The sequence below is a fragment of the Miscanthus floridulus genome, chromosome 6 (assembly GCF_019320115.1).
Source record: "Miscanthus floridulus cultivar M001 chromosome 6, ASM1932011v1, whole genome shotgun sequence".
NCBI lineage: Eukaryota > Viridiplantae > Streptophyta > Magnoliopsida > Poales > Poaceae > Miscanthus > Miscanthus floridulus.
In genome coordinates this window covers 45,030,673-45,054,854 of record NC_089585.1, presented here as the reverse complement: position 1 = coordinate 45,054,854, position 24,182 = coordinate 45,030,673, and the positions used below count along the sequence as shown (strand labels likewise).

Below are 24,182 nucleotides of genomic sequence, written 5' to 3'. Positions count from 1 at the left end.
GACTTGAACTCCTTGTTATCATAAGCCTTATTTTTATTTGCAATTTCAGATTGTGTTCATCCCGTTCTTGCTTGTGTTCTCGATTCGCTTGCCAGGAAAGCCTTCTCGGTGAGGTCAATTGCGTTTGCGTGGTTGATAACCAATGGAGCAGTGGTGTAATGGTTGCAGGGGTCCGAATCAATCTTGGTTCAAAGCCTAGATCATGAATGTTGAGTCTCCACCAATCGACGCTATCATACCTTTCGGAAGATCGGCCTAGTCTACATCAAGTGGTATTAGAGACCTTGTTGCCCATTAGGTATAACTTTGTTTTTCCCTTTAGATTGCTACTGTTTTTGCATTATCTATAGTCCACAAAAAGCCAAAAAAATATACACCGCCACATATTCCCTATCCTATAGCCTCATTGTGCCATGCAATTTCATCTCTGTGTCGCGTGGTTGAGTTTGTGCCCAAGGTCAAGCTCTGGTTGCTGGTTTTAGATCGTTTTTGAGTCCAGTTTGTGTTTTTCTCTTTGTTTTTCATCATAATCCATGAACACCTTCAAGTCTTGCTGTGTTTCCTTTGTATCCATCAAACCCTAGTCCATGCCATCTAATTTGTTATACTTGTCTTCACTGTTTCCATAAAATCCTTGCTGCTGTGACCAATTTTGCGCGTATTGTTCCCATTTTGTCCTCTAATTCGGAGTCAGTTCATAAACTGGTCTAGTTTTTGCATACGAACTTGGATTTCAATGTTCCATATATCAAAATCGATTAGAAATTTTTTTGGATCCATCCATCCTTGCTCTGTTGGGGTCGGAAGATTTTTATTTTGGTCAAAAACTGGTCACAAGATCCTCTTTTCGTGGTCACAAGCTTTTTGTCGATTTGAGCACAGTCTTCTGAAATTTCCATAGGCCACGCCTTTCACTTGTTTAAGCTTATATTTTTTGTGATTACTTCTTTTGTGCTCCTAAGTGAAGAAAAAATATCAAAAAAATAAAATGAAAAAGTCAAAGAATCCCAAAAAACAACGACAGCCCAAAAATAGAGAAAAAAGAGAGGAGCAAAAGTGAACAATATCTAGAGGAGCACATAGAGAGTGCCATTTGAGTTGTGTTTGCATGTGCTGATTTCTGCCTTGTTCCTAATCATATTCCTAGTGTTCACCATCACTTAATACATCTGATACTTGGAACATGAGTAGGCCAGCAACTAAGACAAGTACTTGGGATACTTATTAGCTTTGCTATTCTGTTGCGAATTTTGCTATTCCTTGCTACTATATTGTGCCTGTCCAAGCTCCACTTTCTTCTAACCAAGTACAGGTTTGCCTTGCAATGTTATACTCAAGCTACAATGGTATCACAGTCACCGACCGATTACACCGCCTGTTGCTTTGGTAAGAACACTTGTAAGACCGTGGTAAGACGCTTGAGAGTTGAGTGCCTTATTTTTCCTTGTCCACAACCTAAGTAGTTGGTAGGGATAGTACTATTTGTGTTGTCTTCTTCTTTCTACTAACCATGTTAGGAAAAGCAGAAGGCAGCGGCAAAGGAAACGGGGACACACCTATAGATTTCAATGACTGTGTTTCTAAGAATGAGCTTCGTGCCGTTCTTGATGACAAGTTCAATGAGATCCTTCAACAAATCACCAACTTGGCCAAGAGGATTGAAGATGTTGAACAACGACATCCTGAACCACGTCATGAAGATGATGATGATGATCTCTCTGAGGAGGATGATGGCGACGAGGAGGCTAAAGCCGATGCTCAATGACGTGCTGAGGATGCATGAAACCATAATCGGTTGAACTTTAACCGATGTGGTATGGGAGGTAATAACCAAGGTAATAATGATCCTTTCTCTAAAACCAAGTTTAAGATACCTCATTTTTTCTGGTTCTGATGATCCCGAAGTATATTTAGATTGGGAGATGGTTGTAGATAAAAAAATTTAGCTCCCATCAAGTCCCTGAAGAATATAGAGTTAGACTTGCTACTAATGAGTTTACTAGTTTTGCTCTTTTCTGGTGGAATGATATTTGCAATAATGTTAATGCTAATGCTCAAATACCTCAAACCTGGACTGTACTTAAACGATGAATGAAATCGAGATTTGTTCCTCCATACTATCAGCATGATCTGTGATTAAAACTACAACGTTGAAATCAAGGTAGTAAGACAATTGAGGAATATTACTAGGAGCTTTTAATTGGTTTAGCACGTAGTAACATACAAGAGGATGAAATAGATAAGTGTTCTAGATTTTTTGGAGGTTTACGTCGTGAAATACAGGATGTTCTTGACTATAAAGAATGGACTAGATTTTCCCAGTTATATCATTATGCTCTTAAAGCTGAAAGGGAAGTACAGGGACGACAACCTAGGCGTTCCACGAATCCATCCACTCCTTCATGTCCAACCGAGGTGAGTAAATTTTTTGATGTGCAGACACCACCAACGCCTGTAAAGAAGAGTCCTTCTATTACACCTTCTTCTAGTGGATCTGCTACACCTTCCTCTAGCAGCTCTTCTAAAATTGTTTGCCACCGCTGCAAGGGCATGCAACATATTGCTAAAGAATGCCCTAGCAAACGTGCATATATTGCTGCTGCTGATGGTGGGTATGCTAGTGCTAGTGATGAAGAGAATGAATTTGCACTTGCAACTGATCTTTATGCAGATAAGTTTGCGGATAGTGTTGAAGATCTTGATGAGGTAATTGATAGTGTGACATGCACTGCAAACTATAAATCAATCCTTGTTCAGTGTGTTTTGAGTACACAAGTTGAGCCAGTAGACAAGCTACAACGCCACAATTTGTTTCAAATGTTCCTCATTATCAATAATTTCCGTGCTCGTGCTATAATTGATGGAGGGCGCAGCAATAACTTGGTAAGTTCTGAGCTTATCAAGACCCTTGGTTTATCTACACGTGCTCTTCCACATTCATACCATGTTCAGTGGTTCAACAATAGTGGTAAGGCAAAGGTAACATAATCTGCTCATGTGCATTTTTCTATCGGATCATACCATGATTATGCTGATTTTGATGGCGTGACTATGCAAGCTTGTTCACTTTTGTTAGGCCACCCTTGGCAATATGATAATAATGTTCTACATCATGGTAGGCAAAATAGATATACTTTTATATTTAAGGGAAAGACCATTGCTTTACTTCCTTTAACTCCTGCTGAAATTGTGCAATATGAAAAGGAACTTGTTGAAAAGAAAAAGAAAGGCCATGATAAAGACTTTAACAAACCAACAAATGAACCATCAAGTAACATGAAAGAAGTTTTATTTGCTCTTAAATCTGTTCTTGCTGATCATGATGAATCTTGTTATGCTTTAACTTATACATCGCCTATATGTCCACTTGGTCCTGCTTCTAGTGCTATACCTCTTGTTGGTACTAACCTTTTGTAGGAGGAGGATGAATTCCTAGCCAAGAAGCCACCATAGCAGCCGCCTTTGCGAAGGATTGGGTGCCAGGTTGAACGTCTTCTTCTAGAGCCATCGTTGCTGTCATCCAATGGAGGAGACGATCTACTTCAGTCAAGGATGACTTTAATTCAAGAAAGGGAGGATGATGAGGACAACATTTCTTCATCACATACAAGCCAAGGAGAGGAGGAGGTCCAGCATGGGTGTCAAATTCATCTTTCTCATGGTGGAGGCCCAGTCCAACTGAAGTTGGAGCCCATCTCGGGTTCTAGGGCCAGTCTGCCTTAACCTGGTCACCCAAGATGCATCTAGACTCTGTTTTCGACGATCCATATATGGTTGGAAAGGTAATTTGATAAGGAAGCCAATGCAAGTGGTCTCATGTCAAAAGCCCTTTGGAATCAACAGAAATCATCGAAACAAGTTAGCATCCAGAATCTACCAAGGTGCTACGACACCGTCTTTTGGTCCATTGGACCGTGTATCGTGTTTGGGCCCATTAGGGGGCGCGTCTAGGGGGGTGATGCCCAAGACTCTATAAATAGCAGCCATCGCTCTCCTTAGGGTTTGAGTTTTATTTAGTTCTTGATTTCCTCATGAAACAGACATCGTTTTGCTACAACTGTGTCACCAAGGCTGCTTGCTGTGAACCAGGGCCCCAGTTCTTGATCTTATTCGCCTGTGGCGATTTGTCCTTTCGAATAAAGACTTGAACTCCTTGTTATTATAAGCCTCATATTTATTTGCAATTTTAGATTGCGTTCATCCCATTCTTACTTGTGTTCTCGATTCACTTGTAGGAAAGCCTTCTTGGCGAGGTCAATCGCATTCGTGTGGTTGATAACCAATGGAGCAATGGTGTAACAGTTATGGGGGTCTGAATCAATCTTGGTTCGAAGCCTAGATCGTGAACGTTGAGTCTCCACCAATTGACGCTATCATACCTTTCAGAAGATCGAGCCTAGTCTACATCAGAGTGTGGCATTGCTGCTCTTATGTGTGGCACTGTTGCTCTGCTAATTTACAGCAAGAGTCGGCTCCCCCTCAGCATTAGATACGTCAGCAGAATTTTGTTCATCAGCAGCTTAAGGAACCTCCACTTCAGTGACTTTGTCTTCTTATGGTCTATGTCACCAATAGTTAATTGCTTGATTACTTTACATGGTGGATCCTCCTTTCCTACAACACTTGAATCAACTTGCTTCACTTGAGAGCCATTAGATTCATCAAATATCACGTCTATCGCTATTTCAACTCTCCCAGAGGTTTTGTTGAAAACGCGATAGGCATGCTCATTTGATCCATAACCAAGAAGAAAACCTTCATCAACTTTAGGTGCAAACTTAGAGGTTTTGGGTTTCTTATTAAGTATGAAACACTTGCATCCAAACACTCTAAAGTAGGACACCTTTGGGTTGTTACCGGTTAGAAGCTCATATGAAGTTTTCTTCAACTTCTTGCGTAGGTAGAGGCGGTTGATGGCATGGCAAGCGGTGTTGATGGCTTCGCACCAAAAGAGGTCTGGCGTCTTGTACTCATCTAGTATTGCCCTTGCCATATCAATTAGTGTATGATTCTTCCTCTCTACTACACTATTTTGTTGAGGGGTGTATGGAGTTGAGAACTCATGCTTGATGCCTTCTTCATTAAGAAACTCCTCAACTTGGGTGTTCTTGAATTCGGTCCCATTGTCGCTTCTCATTTTTTTTGATGGGGAGACCGAACTCCTTTTGAGCTCTTCTAACAAAAGTCTTCACTTTGTCTCTAACTTGACACTTATCAAATAAGAAAAATACCCAAGTAAAATGGGAATAATCATCAACAATAACAAGACCATATTTGTTACCCCCAATACTTAGGTAGGCGACCGGTCCAAAGAGATCCTTGTGTATGAGCTCCAATGGTTGCATTGTGGTTATGATGCTCTTTGGTGGGTGAGGTACGCTAACTTGCTTTCTAGCTTGACAAGCGCTACATATCCTATATTTCTCAAAGTGAACATTTGTTAGCCCAAGGATGTGTTCGTCCTTTTGAAGTTTGGTCAAGTTCCTTATCCCAACATGGGATAGTCGGTGATGCCAAAGCCACCCCATGCTAGATTTTGCCACTAAACAAGTCTCAAGATTAGCTTTACTTTTATTGAAATCAACTAGGTAAAGCTTGTTCTTTAAATGACCCATAAAGACAATAGAGGAATCCTCCCTTCTAAAGACTTCCAAACCCTTATCCGTAAAGAGACAATTGAAGTCCATCTCACATAATTAAGCGACAGACAACAAATTGTAACCTAACAAATCAACATGTTAAACATTTGTAATTGAATGCTTAAGGGTTATAGCAACTTTACCGAGACCAATCACATCCCCCTTAGAGTTGTCTCCAAAGAGAATATTTTCATTTGAGTCCATCTTCAGGGTATATGATGAGAACATACACCTTTCTCTAGTCATATGATTTGTACATCCACTATCAAGCACCCAACTTGATCCACCGGAGGAGTATGCCTACAAAACAGATTTAGTTGCTTGATTTAGGTCCTCAATTTGACTTGGGGCCATGCATGTTAGTTACAAGAAATTTAGGAACCCAAATAGAAGTATTCCTATATGTGTTGGCTTATTTTCCAACATATTTGGCAACCACTTTTCCACTACTGATGTTCCTTAGAACAAAACACAAAGTCAAGCTTTGTCGAGGTGGTTGAAACTTTGGTTGGTATGCATATTTGTTCATAGTGCCCCGCACTGATTCTTTTGGCTTCTGCAGAACCTATTTTTGCTAGGACATCTTATTCTTGGGCTTAGTTTGATCAGGAATAGAATTGGTAGCCTTCCCATTTTTGTGGGGAGTGGCACAGCCGGCCTTCACTGCGACACTGCCATGGTGTGGCACTGCCGCTCTGGACTACGACACTGCCGCTGTCTATGCAGGCGGATCTGTACCAACTCTTTCCTTCCTCTTAAACTTGACACACTCATAGCCATTTATGATCTTTCTTCCATTTGTCTTAGCTCCTTGAGTGTGCCCAAGCCCATGCTTGATTAAGGGGTGTCTCCCTTGCTTGAATTGAGGCACTTTTGAATTATTTGCCTTCTTGTCACTTACTTGAGCCTTACCACTCAAGCAACCCTTGCTAATGATCTCATTAAGTCTACCAATTTCTTTTCTCATTGCCTTCATGTTTGCAAGGTTAGTGGATTAAGCATTCAAATCAATATTATAACATTTTTCACAACCTTGACTAGTGGAGGTAGTAGAGGCATCATTTGCCTTAGAGGGATGTGAGTTGCTATCCCAAATAATGTTATATTGCAGCTCAAGTTCTTTGTGCTTTTCATCTAAGTCACAATACTTTTTCTTGAGAGCAATATTTTTTCTTTGTGATAGCATGGTCCACTTGTTCTTTGGCTAAGGCCTTGCGCAGGATTCCACCTCACTTCTCTCTAATGCAAGAGCTTCCTTGCTAGTAATGTAGAGATCCTCTTGTTGGATAAGAGTTTCCTCTCTAGATTCTAGCTCAGCTTGGATACTCTTTAAGTCCTCCATTAGTTTAGTGATGAATAGTTTGGTCTTTCCATCTAAGTTCTTAGTTAATTTATCAATTTCTTCATCACTAGATTCATCATCACTAGAGCTATCACTAATATCACTACTAGAGATATCACTAGGAGGTGGAGGAGCTTTGGCATTGGATTTAGATTTTACCTTCTCACCCTTTGTCATGAGACAAATGTGAGGGGAGTAGTAGTCAACATCGGACATGTCGTTGAAGAGCCTTGGTGTAGGGGATGACTTGTGAATAGCAATAGTTGCAACCTTCTCATCATCTTCACTTGTGCTTTTTTTAGTTGAGTCCCCATTCATGCCCAATGTGTGCCTCTCCCATGTACTTCTTACTCTTTCTATGGTCGGCCCTTCTCCCTCTTCTTGTCCTTCTTGTATTTGTTGTCCTTGATTTCATATGGACACTTGGCAATGAAGTGATCAGTGCTTCCACAATTGTAGCATGTCCTCTTTTTCTTGTTTGGGAAGCTTCTCTGTAACAGAACCGACCAAATCATAAGAACATAAGTACAAAAACAATCACCGAAGCGATCAAATTCCTGTACTTAGGCTCCCATAATCCCGGTAGTCCAGAAATCACGAAGGATTTCAACCAACTCTCGACATACAAACCAAGATCATAATGATTCAACACAACACATCATCCGTTACAACATTTCATAAGTAGCATTCGAATTACATCCATCAGAGTTCAAATAAATATTACAAACCAAGTTTGAGTGTGCGGAAGCAACATAGCTTAGTACAAAATATCATAGTTTTCAAATACATTGCCAAGATCAGAGTCATGTCCCACAAAAGCATTATCAGGTACGAGAACTAGTAGAGACCGCGCCCAACGGTCTAGTCTTCATCCCCAGCAAGGAGAAGGCAGTACTTGCAACAACCAAAGTAGAACTGGTCATCTGCAACAGGTGGGAAATAAACCCTGAGTACGAGAAGGTACTCAGCTAGACTTACCCGACAAAAACAGAAATAAAGACACCAAGGATCATGCAAGGCTTTTCAGGTGGGCTAGCTTGACACAGTTGCATAAAAGAGCTTATGATTACAGTAACCAATTTAAACTTAGCATCAAGCTTATCATTATTTACCTGTCCACTAGATTAGCACCTGTACTAGAGCACTCACTTATTAGGAGCAAACAATATTAACCATAGCAGGTATAATAAGTCTGTCATCATCGTATCATCATTTCCGAACCAATAAGTTATTTAGTGTGTCTACATTGGAGATAAGCCCGTCAAGTTCTCACTAACCGGGAGAGACGGCGACTCGAATCGAATTATAACTCAGCTGAGGGGGTATTCCTAACTCTCACCCTAGCATACTTTGCAAGGGTAGCCGTGGGTTACCTTTGGGACAACTCAGGAACCAAATTCACGGGTTCGATCAGCGCCAGCGCTCTCAGGGATTACCCTTCTGCCAGGACGATCAGGACTTTTAAATCACCTGCCCTTGGACTCACGCCTACGGCTCCCTTCCGAGGCGTACTTTATACTTATCGACTCCCGGCCTGAGTTGAGCTACTCGGCTTCGCGGTCGGTCTTCAGGCCGGCCAACTAAGAGAGAGGCATGCGTTCAACATGAACAGGAAAGGCTCCAAGATTCAGTCCTTAATCGACACAGACGGAGTCACTGCAAACCGGCAAGCCTCCGTCCGGTCTTCATTTCAAATTAAGACGGGTTCTTTTCCACGATAGCAAATATAGCCAACCGTGCCACATGTATCATCCTATATCTCGCAGGTGACAGGAAATCACCCGACTTCTACCGAGTTTAAGCAGGGCTAAGCACTACTCGAGCCTGAGCTATATAGGATTCAGGGTAACAATATCTGGACAAGAAATGGGTAACCAATGCAGCAAGTGTTTGCATCCAACACCTAAACTTAATGCAACAATATATATAATAATAATACTGTAACTGCAGTTCAGAAAATAGGAGGCTTAATATGCTCCGGGGCTTGCCTTTCACAAAGTTGCAAGGACGGTGGTCAGGGCACTCAACAGCGACCTCGTCTGGCACTTCTCCTAAAGGCTGCTCCTCCTGAATCTCCGGTGTCGGCTGCTGCTGCTCGCTCGGCTCCTCGAATTCCAGCAGGGTTACTCCTTTCGGTACACCTATTGCATGCCGATGCACAATATAAATATCATGAATGCATAAGAATGACATGATGCATGATGAATGAATCACAGTGAGTGTTTACGAAAGCATCACTGGACACTCGTTTACCGAGTAATTAGCTCTATTCAAATCACTTTAAGCTTGTATCCAACTTAAATAACAAGAGCAACTTACCTAATTTGCATAACCTAAGATAAAGATGCTCATCTTCAGTTAAAGGCCTAACACCTAGGAACAGTACCATGAACTTAGAATAGTAAAGACATACTTAAAATAACAGTTAAAGCTTCATATGCAACAAGTAGTAACTTAATTTTTATCATAACCAGAGTTCTATAACTCCAATTGACTCGCAAGAGGACATTCTAGAAAGCTTATGAAATTCTCTACAATTCCTTTGTAAATATCAAAGCATGATTCTGAAGTTGACCGAATCCAATTCCAGTAGTCCTAGAATCTGTCCCGCAATGACAGGGTTGCTAACTTAATTATTTAATGATGGTGCAAAAGTCTAATTTGACCAAACCAAGTTTACCAACTTGTTTTTCATACTTAAGAAACATCAGAAAGTCTAGTGCTAACTTCTAAATAAATTATTTAATACCCTTTTCTAATTTATCTAGTTAATTAGGTGATTAAAGCAATGTATAGTAAAACTATTCAGAAAAATCTACAAAAATTACAGTAGCTATCTCATGCTTCACATAGACTACCATAAAAATTTCAAAGCCATTGAGTAAGTACAACAGTCTACAAAAAAATGATAAGGCATAATGGCTTAAAATGGCATAATTAAGAAATCCTAATGAAAAGTGTCAAGCAACAGATTTCCCATTTTTCCTAGCATCCTTCTAGCATAATAATAGCACCCATCAAATTTCACCTTCACTGGATCTATAGAAAAATTATGAAAATTCACACAAGATTCACCTATTAATAAAAGGAAATTCTATAACTTAAAAACTACACATGCACTAGCTTTGAAATTTTTACCAGAGCTTCTAATAAACCAAAATAGAGGACCCACAAAATTTCATAATTTTTGGACCACAGAAACTCAAGATAAAATTCAAACAAGTTTGCATGCTTCTAAAAACACATTTCAAACTCCTATTTAATTCATCCAAGTTTTCTAAAACATGTGCTCCTATTATATTTTTATTAAATACTAGACATGACCAGGAACTTAACAAAATTAGAACCATAGCATTTGGATCTATATACTAGGAGCTACATATTTTTCAAGATGTACATAAATCTGTGAAATAAATAAACGAAATAAAATAGGAAACAACACTCAGCCCTACACGGGCCAGCCCAAGAACCGGCGGCCCGCGACTCACGCGCTGGCGCGGCCCAACACGACGCGGCCCACGCTGAGCTCCCGCCTGAACCGCGACGGCTGACAAGAAGGGCCCGCGCGTCAGCGAAGGAAACAGGGGAGGAGCGACGGCGACGGCGGGACTCGCCGTCGGTGGCTTCACCGGCGAGACCAACGGTGCCTACGGGTTCGCCTCAACCTAGCGGACCTAAAGGGCCCATCTTTTACAGCTAAGGACGCAGCTGGAGGGGTGGCGACGAGCACGGCGGCGCTCGGCCACGGCATGGCCGGCCCCGGCGATGATACGGCGTCGCGGCCCTAACGGGTGGCTCTACAGCTTCAGTAGGGCTCACCGGACCTAACTCAAGGCATAGGAGGGGTGGAAAGGTCGCGCGGACATCTGGCCGCGTGGAGCGCCAGCTCCGGCGAACTTCCGCCATGGCTGTGGTGGAAGAAGTTGACGGATTCATCCTTACCAAGGCGCAATTAACCTGGCTGAGGGGTGGGGGTGACAGAGGAGATCACGGCGGCGCTAGCAGCGAGATGGCTGGCGCGTTTTTGCAGCGACGAACAAGCGAGGTGAAGGCGGAGCAATGGCGGACTGCAGCGGCTCGGTTGCTGCGCGCGGTGGGAGGCGAGGAGAAACGAAATGGGACGACGAGTGCGTTCGGCAGGCGCGCAGGGTGGCTTCAAGGCGCGTCTGTGACGCCAGGAGGCGCACGGCGCGTGGCCAGCGCGACAGCAAGCCGGCGACGAGTGTCCCCCACGCGTCGGCTGAAATCTGAAATTTGTCAGTCACTGTAGCTCCGATTCAGTTGCTTAAGCCGACGCCTGACAGCGATACTTTGACGACGATCTACACTTAATCCGTGACGAGTTAGTGGAAGAGTTGAACATCAAAGTTGTAGACCGATATTCCCTCTACTATTTCTTTTCAATGACCGACACCTAACACGCCATGGATCCGAAGTTACATGAAGCTAAAGTTGGCTTGATGCAACTGGAAAACACTATGACTTAGAATATTTTTCTAAGTGTTGAAAACAGCATGTATCTCAGACTTGTGGGCCATGTTTGACCATGGTCCACACATTTTCATGACTTGGCTATAAAACAACTTTTGTTCCTTGATAAATTTGCTACAACTTTTGTAAAGAGTGCACAGCCATGCAAGGTCTCTAAGTTGCACTTTTTAAACAGTCAAACAATGAGACTCCAAGGGTCAATTCAAGTCAAACTTACACTTGAGGGCATTTGGGTCATTTTGATCTACATGAACAATGTCCCAACAAGTAACCTAAGTGTAGTTAAGGTGTATTAGACCATAATCAACCACTTTACAAACTTGTTATACCACTTCTAATGATCACATGGAATAAAACAATTAAAACAAACAATTCAATCATATGTTGCAACGAAATGTTTCATATGTTTCATGGCTTGGTTGTTATTCTACACTTGTCATATTTCTACCATGTTGCCATGTTTCAAGGTATGAGAAATTTATGTTGCATTCATATGTTGCACTACTATCATTCATAAGCACCCCAATACGAAACAAACAGAATGTGCGAATGTTGCATATGTATGTTTCAGTGACAATGGAAATGATGACATAGATGATACACATGCTTATGAAATGAAATGCAATTAGTGGAAGCCAAACACCTAGGGTGTTACATTGAGAGAGAGAGAAAATTGTATCTAGAGAGACATTCTATGTGCTATCACATGCATATCTAGAGATATATACATATGCACTTATTCTATGTGTTGAGAGAGAGAGAGAAAATTGTATCATTCTATGTGTATATATACATGTACTTATTTCCATGTTTTTGGATCGAAAGTGTTTTTGATTTGATTCCAAAGCCTATACCTTATTATTGTTTATCCTTATGAAATATTATGTGTTATTATATTTAATTGGATTTAGTAATTCTATGTGTTATCACATGTACTTATGTTATTTGCCATAGTAATTCTATCTATGTGTTATCTTGAAGATACAAATGGCTGCTCCGGATGATAACTTGAATGATGACATAATGATGGATATTATCAATGCCGGCACCAATGCAGATGTAGATGACACGCGTCAGTACTTTGCTGATTATGAGGATATCCTGAATATCCCGGTGGTTGAAGATCAACAAATTGTCGCGCAAGAAAATACTGGCGAGGTATATTCGATTATCTATCATCTCTTATAGATGCATGCATACGTATATTTGTTGTTAATCATTGTGTTTCTACTCATGTAGCCAGTCTCTAGATCTACATCAACCACCGGCAAGAGTAGGAAAGTCCAAGGGCCAAAAAAGCTATTAGAGGGTCGTTTCATAATATTAGAATTCGACACCGACACCGGCAAACCATTAGGACCACATGCTCAGACATATGTCAATTAATGTGGGTTCATTGTAAGGGATAGGATCTCAGTTAGTGCTCATGAATGGAAGCAGAAGATATCCGCTCCTAATGTTAGTTTTATATCTGATCGTGACAAGAACCTAGCTTGGAGAGATATCACTCAGCATTTCACATTACAAGCAGATGATGCTTTGAAGGAGCTAGTGAGGGATTGGACAATGAAGAAGATGGCAACATTGTTCCAGAGTTGGAAGAAGACATTATATAAAAATTTTATCTTGAAGAATGAAACGCCGAATTTCAATACTAAGGCATTTGTCAAGTTGGAGTCCCATTAGGATGACTTCGTACAATACAAGACATCTCAAGAGAATGAGGAACGTGTGATGAGGAATCAGCAGAATGCCCGACAGAAGCAATACCATCATCGCATGGGATTAGGTGGTTATAGGAGTGCTATTCCCAAGTGGCAGAACCTAGAAGCAGAGATTACTGCCAAGGGAATCATACCTGAAACAATAGAGAAGAACTGGCCTCAACGCGCGAAGAATTGGTTCTACGCTCATGGAGGAAGCCTAGACCCAGACACTGGCAAGCTAATTTTTGGCCAAAAAATTGAGAGAGCAACACAGAGACTAGCTCGTGCTAGGGAAGAAGCTGATAGTGGTGTTTTCAAGCCCAACAGAGAAAAGGATGAATTGGCATATGCCCTAGAGAATCCCAAACATGGTGGTTGAACAAGAGGCTATAGGGCGGTTTCGTGGCTCTAAGCATTCCTAGCAGACAAGGATACCTATAGAAGCCGCCAGAGAAAGAAGGATGAGAAGGCAGACCGAATCCGTGTATTGGAGCAATTTGTTAATGAGTCACGACAAGCATTGCTTGAATCATGTGAACGAGAAAAATCTCTTAAGGCAAGAATGCAGGAGGAGATCAAGAGGCAAGTGCAGCTAGCAATGAGTCAAATACAATCGCAATCAACGCCGGGAGTCACCATTAGCCCCGTTGGTCAGATGAAAAGTAGTTGTGCTTCCACGAAGCTGCTAGTTATTCAAGTTGACGCTGGGTTGCGCTTCCCTGTTGATGACATTACAGAGCCTCTAACAACATGTGAGCTGCACATTCTAGATGGTAATAATGCATCAATCATGGTGGCTACTGGGGTTGTATCTCTAATAGACCAAACGAAGACACCAAGAATCCATGGGTTAGTTATTCAACTTGGATATGCTAGCGTCTTGGTCGATAGAGTGCTCAAAAGTTACAACAATGTTCCTCTTGACATTGAAGGCGGTGATGGGGAGAAGACACTAGGAGAAGCAGAGAAGACATTTATTCAATGGCGCAAACGCTTCATCATCATTCCTGGGGCGCCACCGCTTCCCCTACCTCACCCTAGGTACGAATGAAAGTGAATGAAATATTATTTTCCATTAATTTTATATTGGCTTCAAAAATAATTGACCCACAACTTGTTTTTGTAGCAGGGTCTCCCCCCAGCCTAGCCCAATCATTCATTCCCCATCTCATCACAGCGTCGCGGGGTGCGAGATGACTTCATCCCCACGGCGATCTCCAACTCCTACACCGGCCCCATTGCCTCCACAACGATCTCCAACTCCTACACCGGCCCCACCACCTCCACAACGATCTCCAATGCCTCCATGCCGGACTCCAACATCGGCCTCATCGCCTCCACGCTAGTCTCCAACACCGCCCCCACCCCCTCCACAGTGACGCACTACAAAGACGTCTAAGGTCCCGGTGGCAAAGAAGACCCAAAAAAAGAGTTATTTCTCAAGAAATACTTCCTAAAAAGACTGATGAGCAAATAACAGCTGAAGAAGACAAAAAAGTAAAAGATTTTTTTATAGATATCCAAAAGCAGAGACAAGCGAAGCTTAAGGAGAAATCGTACTTTTACATACCACGAGATCAGCTGAGGCAGAAGGTCGAAGCTCACAAGAAAAAGATGTTTGAAGTTCGTAAGCCTCCGCCACTATCAGACTATGACCGCTCCCTCGTGAAGTCACATGATGCACATAAGAAAAGGAAAAGAGCATCAGGAAAGGATGTCCCACTGCTCGGACAACAGAAGCAACCAATGCAAAATCTTGTTGTTGCTAATGAATATGGTTCCAACATAGAAGTCTATCGACCAGACAACTCTAGAGAAGTGTCGGTTCAAGACCTTAATGCTTTTTTTTGAACAAACTGGTTTAAACTTGGATCAATTGACGGGCAAAGCTCCAATCCAGAACCTAGAAGTTGATACCTAGAAGACTTATAAATTTGGCAAAAGTCTGTACAACCCTACGGCTCTGAATGAATTGAGTACGCAAATGTACTTGCTCAATAAGTGGTACATGCAGGCGTGTGGCAGGGGTGAGCAGTGGATCTTTGTCAGATTTAGAGACCATCATTACTTCCGTGGCGATGACATCTTACATATTAGTTTTGAAGAATTGCATCAACTATACCACTTGGACGCTCTAGACAAATCAATCATTAGCTCCTTTTGTTTGTAAGTGATTCTTACTTTTATTTAATAAACTTACTTCTATGCGTACGTGTATATAATTATCCTCACATGTAACTTATATTTATATACAGATTCCAGATGTCAGAGCTCCAAAGAATACAAGACACCAGTGTTAGCTTCATTGATCCTTATATCGTATTCAAAACCGATATTATTGTCAAGGAGCACTGGGTATCCGAAGCACAGACGAATATCATGAAGTTCTTCGTGAAGCAGCACGACAAGACAATAATACTTTTCCCATATAACTTTGAGTAAGTGTTAATAATAATATAGTCTACACATTTTATGTAATATCAATACAACTTATATGTATGTACGTGTGTGTATAAACCAATGCAGGTTTCACTGGATACTCATTGTCATTGAGTTAAACTCAAGTCGGTTAGTAATCTTGGACTCATTGAGAAAAGAGCGGGCACTATACCAAGATATGATAGACATTATCCAGTGGTAATTTTGATCTCTCACGCACAACTATTATTGAATAGACTTTGCCATAATTTATTAACGATCGTACATTATTGATCGCACAGGGTTTGGAAAGAGTTTATTCGGCAACACCGCAAGGATTGCAAGGCACCACTTAATGTAGTTGAAATACCAGTAAGTTGTACTATATATACTTCCCCACGTGTTTAATTACTATATCGTACTTCAATTTACGTGTGAGATGATGAGAATAATCTTCTTCTCGTACAGTGGTGTTTGCGGCAGCAACCAGGTAATAACTTGTGTGGATACTACGTTTGTGAATTTATCACTGCACACATAAGAAGAACTCCTGAAGATGTCCTCAGAGTATGTATATATCAAATTTTTATTTATTTTTAAATGAATATATATATATATATATGTATTAATACTTTTCCTTTTATTTTAAATGCAAGACTGAATGGTTGAAACGAACGGTCATGCAAAAAGACCATCTGAAAGCAGTTCAAGAGTCAATAGTAGGATATCTTCTAGAAAAAGTGTTAAATCCCAATGGCGAGTTCTACTTTGATCCTAAGGAACTAATGATGTAAATTAAATGTTTATTGATATCATTATTTTCGAGAACAAGATTATGAAAGTGTTGTATATATACATATATATCTATAATATATATAGTTTCATACTTTATTCGAATATAATAATGCTCGAGATGAGAATTAGATGTAATTATATGCGTGCGTGTATTTATATTAGCAGCGTAGAATACGTACATAAAAACATATTATATATTAAACAAATATGTGTAACTGAACTGAAAATAAATTAAACAAAAAAAAAAAGAAAAGGAACCTTTAGTCCCGGTTGGGGTTACCAACCGGGACTAAAGGGTGCGGCCACGTTTGCTCGGCTAGAGGGCCTTTAGTCCCGGTTGGTAACACCAAACGGGACTAAAGGTCCCTCTTTAGTCCCGGCTCGATGACCCGGGACTGAAAGTTCCACCTTTAGTCCCGAGATCGTTGTCCTGGCACGGTAACCGGGACTAAAGGCCGTTACCGCCCGGGACAACAAGTACATCCTGTAGTAGTGCTAGAGAGCCACCCTTTCTCTCCATATTTGGTTAGCGAGAAATCCAGAATAGATGATATAATATTTAGATATCCAATTGAAGAGGGTGTTGGAGGGTGTGGTTTTTTTTAACAAAATCTCTATTCCTGCATATTAGGAAAGATATAAAGGTCTAAAGAGTATTTTGGACATGCTGTAACCTGTAATAGAATGCATAGCCAAGTTGGCAGCACGCCAAGTACTACAGCTAGTATATATAAAGAAGAAGAGCGAGAGAAGACCTTCGGGCTTCGATCTACTCCAACCCTGCAGCCCCTCCATTATTCCAACTCCACCTCTTCACCTCCCATTTGGGAAACTGAAGGAGGAGGATGAAGCGGCGGGACTTGCTCTTGGCGACCATCCTCGTGCTGGCCGCCGCCTGCACCGCCACGGCCGCCGGGAAGAAAACCGCCATCCGTCGGAAGCATGAGCAGCTGCAGCCCCAGGCGGCCGGCGGCTCGTCGTCGTGCGACGTGTACAGGGGCAGCTGGGTAGTGGACGAGTCGTACCCGCTGTACGACGCGGCGAGCTGCCCCTTCGTCCGCAAGGAGTTCGACTGCCGCCGCATGGGCCGCCCCGACACGATGTACCTCAAGTACCGGTGGCATCCCAACCCGCCGTGCTCCTTGCCAAGGTTCGTGATCTGTTCTGAACTCTCGATCACGCCGCCGTCCGCATAGCCTTTTGAGCATATATGTATACATAGTTCCAGCTGGTTCTTTGCTTGTGTGTACGTAGGTTCGACGGCGTGAAGCTGCTCAACATGTGGCGCGGGAAGAAGGTTATGTTCGTGGGCGACTCGCTGGTGGTGAACCAGTACGAGTCGCTGCTGTGTATGCTGCACGCCGCCGCGCCCGGCGCACGGACCAACCAGTCGTGGGCGTCGGGGGAGAACCCCTCCATCACAGTGCGTTTCGAGGTACGTTCTTCGTGCTAGTGTGCCGTGATTCCCTCGGATCGTCATCATGGGCTGTTCCGTTGTTGACTTTCAGTATGCGCACAATTTTATTATTAATTAACCTAAATACTACTTTTTTTTACAACAACCTAAATGCTACTTTGAGCGTGCACGCTCGCGCTATGCGGAGTGCACACCGCATGTACAGCTCCCTCCCCACTCACGCCCGCACAGCCTCGTCTTCCACCTCCTCTCTCTCCCTCTCTCTCTCTCTCTCTCTCCCGGCGACAACCTCCCCGGAGCCCGCGACCAAGTCTCCATGGCGGCGGCAGATCCACCGGATCCGGCAGCTCCTCCTCCTCCTCCTCCTCTCTCCTCCTGGATCTGCTTTCTAGGGTTCTGGTGTGGGGAGGGGGGGGGGGGGGGGGGGGGGGGTTTGGACAGGTAGGCCTAGGGATGAAAACGGTTGGAAAACCACTCAACCGTTTTCTACTTCTATATTTGAATACGAAAACGAAAATGAAAGCAGTGAAGCCGGACACGAAAACGAACACGAACTTACGGAATATCAAAAATTTCGAAAACGAACTAATTCGAGCGGAATTATATCGAACACGGTCGGTATACGAAAAATCAGTACGGAATATTGACCCGTAGGACCAAGTACATAACAATTAACAAGTACATAATAATTAACAAGTCCTACAACTTTCTTAAAAAGTATCTCCATTCGACACGATGTAAGGAAGATATGATTTTTTTTAAGGCAACAAGCGCTTATATGCGATTAATATATTGCTGACTTTGTTTAATTTTTTTGAACATCTTAAAGACATCAAATGAAAAAACTAAGAACTAAAAAGTTGTATATCTTGTCAAGAGCTACAATTTTTATATAAAAATCATCTTTATCCGAGATTGTATGAAAAAGATATGATTTTTCTAAGGTTGGACTTGTAATGGGCCAAATTTGGTTCAAACCGAATTTCGAATTCGGGATATTCCGAATTAAAAGTAGAAAAGTAGAAAACGGTCGAAAAAATGTCTAAACCGTTTTCGTTCCGATTTCGAATTTGGTGTTCCGAATTTCGAACCGAATTCGAATTTATCCGAAAATACGAATTCGATCGGATTAAATATAGAAAACGATGTGGTTCGGTACGGGATATTTTCGTACCGTTTTCATCCTTAGGTAGGCCAGACGATGGGGATGGTCGATGGGCGGCTTAGGGGAGCCGGCGGCGGTAGGGGCGGTCGGGCCAGGTCAGTGCGGGGAGGCTCGCTTGAGCTAGAGAAGATGGCGGCAGGCGAGCTCGTCGGAGCTAGAGAAGAGGGCGGCGATAGGGGGAGAGGAAGAGGGCGGCCGCCATAGGCGGCCTTAGCTCGCCGGAGCTCTAGCGAACCCTAGCGTCCGCGGCGGGGCAGTGACGGGGAGAGGGTGTCGGAGTCGGTGATCCCTAGCTCTGGTCTGTTTTTTTTTCTTTTTTGGCAACAAAAATAATTTCTTTTCCAAATTGGAGTGTGCAGCCGGAAATTGGATTTCGTACACGCGCACGTTCTAGTAAAGTTCATTAATTAATATTGTCTGGTGAGGTTGGTTGCCTGCTTGATGCCGTCCCCGCTATTGGCGACTACTGCCTGCAGAATATTGCCACCGCAGGTTTCCTTCTTCTGTCATAATTCCCCCATTATTTCACCTCTAGCTCTTTCCTCCGTATTAGAAAAATAAAAGGAAACTAAGAGCATGCATGCACATGATAAAGAGCTACTTAATTCAACTTCTAAAAACGGGATTTTGACAAAAAAAAAGGGGGGGGGGGGGGGGGGGGGGGAAACTGGGTCATCTCTAATAGTTTCCCATTCAAACTACTTAAATTTCTATGTTTAAAAAAAAAGCTACTTAAATATCCATGTTTGATAAATCTACCGTGTGACTTAGACTGGTTACAATGGGATCGAGACTGTAACAGCCCATGAAATAGTTTTTTTTATTCACTCCAGCACCGATGCTACGACATGCCTCTCAAGCTGAGTTTTTTTTTTTCTAGCATCGGCCCATGCAGTGGGTTGCATCGGTTTCTCTGTCCTTATATTCAGCATCGATATTTGTCATCCGATCCGCCAGTTTGTCCTCGGTTTTTGTCCATGTTGCTTGTTGTGGTTAGCTATTGTTGACGGGGTGAGCTAGCGAAGCAGCCGTGCTGTTTGCCGATCGACGATTCGATGCTCGCGTGCAGCTAGGCTGGCCGCGCACTTCAAAAGTCAACGTACGTACGTACCTGTCGCCCTGAGTTTGGGATCTAACACTCCTACAGACAGCAGGTTTACTCTTGTGTCAGAAGACAAGCTTGATCGTGCACATGGTACTAAGCATTCAAAATGAGTTTGTGTCAGCTCGTCATCAGAGAGGTGCTCCATATAACAAACCATATTTTTGTTCCATATATATATAGAAAACCTACCAGTCAGCTCGTCAGGAGGGGAAGTGATATGAAACTAGTGGTTTGACCTAGACCATAATTTTTGTTCCACAATTAACAAACCGACCCGTAGGATGCATGTGCATATGTTGAATAGTAACTAACTGGGAAATTATACAGAGCACCACTCGGTGGTAGTTAAACCGATGCCACGGCAATGCACCCATGCATTCCATCGGTGCAGCCGTGCAGCGGACTATTAGAAGCGCCTTCCAATCCTATAAAAAAAGCTCCATTGTTTACTCGAGCAAGTATAATGATTCACGGCCACAAAATGGTGATGTGTAATCTATTGTATGTTAGGTCCTGTTTGGATCTATTATCTGATAATAAATAGTTAGCTAGTTAATAGTTCATAACTAATATTAACTGCTATTAGCTAGTTTGGTTCAACTGGTGAAATCGTTATTAGTTAAGTATTTAGCTAACAATTAGCTAAACTATTAATTAGACATGTTTAAATCGAAGGAGCTAATTATTAGCAGCTAACTATTATCTCTATGAATCCAAATAGGACCTACTATAGCGTAGCCGTGCCTTGCAATGGTTAATATATATAATTTATAAAAGTAGCATGTATGTACGTGTTGTTTAAAACAACTAAAAAAAAGTGATCAGCACAATTGCAGGACTAGTATATCCATCAATTTTATGCAACTTAGCTTTCTTTTCTTATGTGTTTTTTACTGTCTTCCTACTCTAAAGTTAATGGCTTCATTACTATTTCTTGCCATCAGCATTATTTGTTCCACCATGAGTGCTTGTTATACCTCTCTCTGTTGGTTAGTTAACGCCCTGACCACCAGCTATATACATGGGACTAAGCTTGATATAATACTTTATATCGTCTTGTACACTTCACTTCAACATATCGCTTTGCATATATTGATGGATCCCATCAATGTCTCTTGTCATTGTGAGGTATCAAAGTTGTAGCATTATCTCTATATATAGCTAGATTACACCTTAGTTAACACGATATTGCGTTGATGGATCTCATCGTTATCCCCCCACCAAGGGACGTCGATGAGATCCATCAAGGGTGCTCAGGTGAATATGAGTTGTCGGATTCTAATTCAGCTGTGATAATAAATTTAAAACGAATTGTTTATTTAGAGTTGAAAATCATGTGAAGTAGACAACTGTATCATCAGATGACGAATGATAGACGACTCTTGCAGGACTACGGTGTGACTCTGGTGTACTTCTTGTCGCATTACCTGGTCGACCTCGCCAACGACACAGCCGGGCGTACCGTCCTGAAGCTCGACGGAATGGACGAAGGCCGCGCGTGGCTCGGCGCCGACGTGCTCGTCTTTGGCTCGTGGCGTTGGTGGTGGCGCAAGAGGTGACAGCTCGCTCCATCGTTCTCCTTGGCTTGGTTTCTTGCCCCATTGTCCGTCCCTCCACTTCTGAACTCGCACTTTGTGTGTGTATTATTTTGTTTAATTTGGTGCAGTTGGGATTACATCCAGGACGGCAACACGGTCGTGCAGGACATGGACCGGACCCAGGCCTTCACCAAGGGCCTGCAAACGTGGGCTAGATGGGTCGACGCCAACCTCGCCCAGACCAGTACAAGAGTCTTCTTCCAGGGATACTCGCCCAATCACCTCGAGTAAGAAAAAGAATTTTCTGCACACACCGTGCTATAGCAAATACTAGACCGTATATTTACCAGATAAAATTACTCCCTCCACTCAAGAGTTTACATTCAATTTTAGAAAATTTTTATATACATAGAGGTTGCACAATTCGCAACACTTGAGGCTGCGAGTGTGGCATGAGCTAACATGGCGTGACTACCTTGCAGTAGCCAAGAATGGGGAGCGCCGCCGGGTAAGACGTGCATTGGGGAGACGCAGCCGCTAAACAACGCCGCGGCGTACCACGGCCAGCCCAACCCGCAAGACGCGATCGTGAGAAGGACCCTGGCGGGCATGGCGAAGCCGGTGCACCTGCTCGACATCACCTTCATGTCGGAACTGAGGAAGGACGGCCACACCACCAAATACAACGGCGACAGCCTCGGCCGTGACTGCACCCACTGGTGCGTCGCTGGCGTCCCAGACACCTGGAACACTGTCTTGTACCTTGCAGGGAATTCATGACATCACTGAGCTTTTTTCAGATAATAATACTAATGGCATTATTGAGCTAGAATGTAGCTCAGTATCGATCGATAGCAAGAGATATATATTACTTCATCCGTTCGAAAATTCTGGGACCACTGTCCACTGTACCACAGCCCAAAATTAACATCAGACATGATTGGTAAAAGTATCAAAATGTAGCTGGACTATCAGTCGGTATAACTTACTAACAGACGGTTGGTCGCAATGTCTTATTTTCTCATCCGAAGATTGGTCGGTATTTTTTTATTTTGGTTTTCCATTAGACAGTCGGTCGGTAAATCTTATTTGGATCCGGCGGTACCATTGGATTAGGCCTACTAGTGCATGCTTAGCCCAATTTACACCTAGAAAACACAAGTCAAGCGATTTTTCATACAAAAAAACACGCATTTCGTGGCCACCGGAGTTTACCACTGCACCACACACACTTATGTCCATATAAGATATTACTTCTACTCATATTATGCTCAATCAAATTTAAAGAGTGTTTGGGACTCTAGACGAAATCAAATGAAAAAGTGGTCAACTACAAAGTTGCATAACTTTTCGAGATCTACAACTTTTGTTTTTGTTGTTTCTCCATCCGAGGTCATTTGAATAATTTGAATTTCAAATGTTGAAAATCTAGACGTAATTATCCTCAACTAGATGATTTCAAATAAAAAAGTTGTCAACAATAAAGTTGTATAACTTTTCGAGATCTACAACTTTGGTTTTTGCTGTTTCTCCATTCGAGGTCATTTGAAAATTTGAATTTTAAATGTGAGAAATTCAAACGTAATTTTCCTTGACAAAATAATTTCAAATGAAATATTTGTCAACAACCAAGTTGTATAACTTTTTGAGATATACAACTTTTGTTTTGGTTGTTTCTCCTTATGAGGTCGTTTGAAAAATTCAAATTTTAAATTTGAGAAATTCAAACGTAGTTTTATGTGACAATGATTTCAAATGAAAAAGTTGTAAACTACAAAGTTCTATAACTTTTCCAGATTTACAACTTTTGTTTTGGTCATTTCTCAATCCAATGTTGTTTGAAAAATTCAAATTTTAGAACTTAATTTTTACAATTTGGCGTCCATTTTTAAGGGGCGCCTCTAGATGCAGCCGCCCCTATAAATATGATCATTTGTAGGAGCGGCTGATAATACTAGCAACCCTTACAAATGCTCGTTTTTGAAACCATTTGTTTTTTAAAAAATGAATCAGACAGGAGAGTTGTCGATTATATTAAAAAGCAGATGAAGCCCAAGCAAAATAAACACATACCACACCAAAACCCCAACTCAAAGAAGTAGAAAAAAATAACTCTGGCCGATCAGAATGGGACATCAACACGAGCCGCAACTCAACAAAGAACACACGCTTCACTGCCACGAAACCATCATGAACTGGTCGCTACACTACACCACCATCCCCTGAAAGACAAAGCCGTCAAGGCAAAAATGCTGTCGTCACCGCTTGCATCGTCATTGTCGTCGATGTCCCACACCGAGTAGCCCGCTACTAAGCAGGGCTAACCACTGTATTCCGCTGCAAGCCATGTAGCCCTTCTACGATCAGATCCGCTTGCGCCGTCACTGAAGACGTTGTCCCACACTAGAGTAGCCACTGCAAAGCATGCTACTCGCCGCAGGGCGCTACAAGCTGCCAAACTGACGTGAGAGGAGCTACCTCAGGTGCACACCAAGCCGACCCCACCCACCGAGATCCACGCGCGCACACCACAGCTTCTAGTAGCCTAGCTGTCTCATCGAATGTA

At 42.3% G+C, this 24,182-nt stretch overlaps 1 protein-coding gene across 1 annotated transcript; it reads left to right on the top strand.

The window, feature by feature from the left end:
* Window positions 1-17,236: 17,236 nt before the first annotated feature.
* LOC136460548 (protein trichome birefringence-like 38) lies at window positions 17,237-22,396 on the top strand. The gene is made up of 5 exons (XM_066460203.1): window positions 17,237-17,541; window positions 17,646-17,826; window positions 21,467-21,633; window positions 21,745-21,903; window positions 22,099-22,396. The coding sequence occupies exons 1-5, from the start codon at window positions 17,237-17,239 to the stop codon at window positions 22,394-22,396; spliced, it is 1,110 nt and encodes a 369-aa protein (XP_066316300.1).
* Window positions 22,397-24,182: the final 1,786 nt, after the last annotated feature.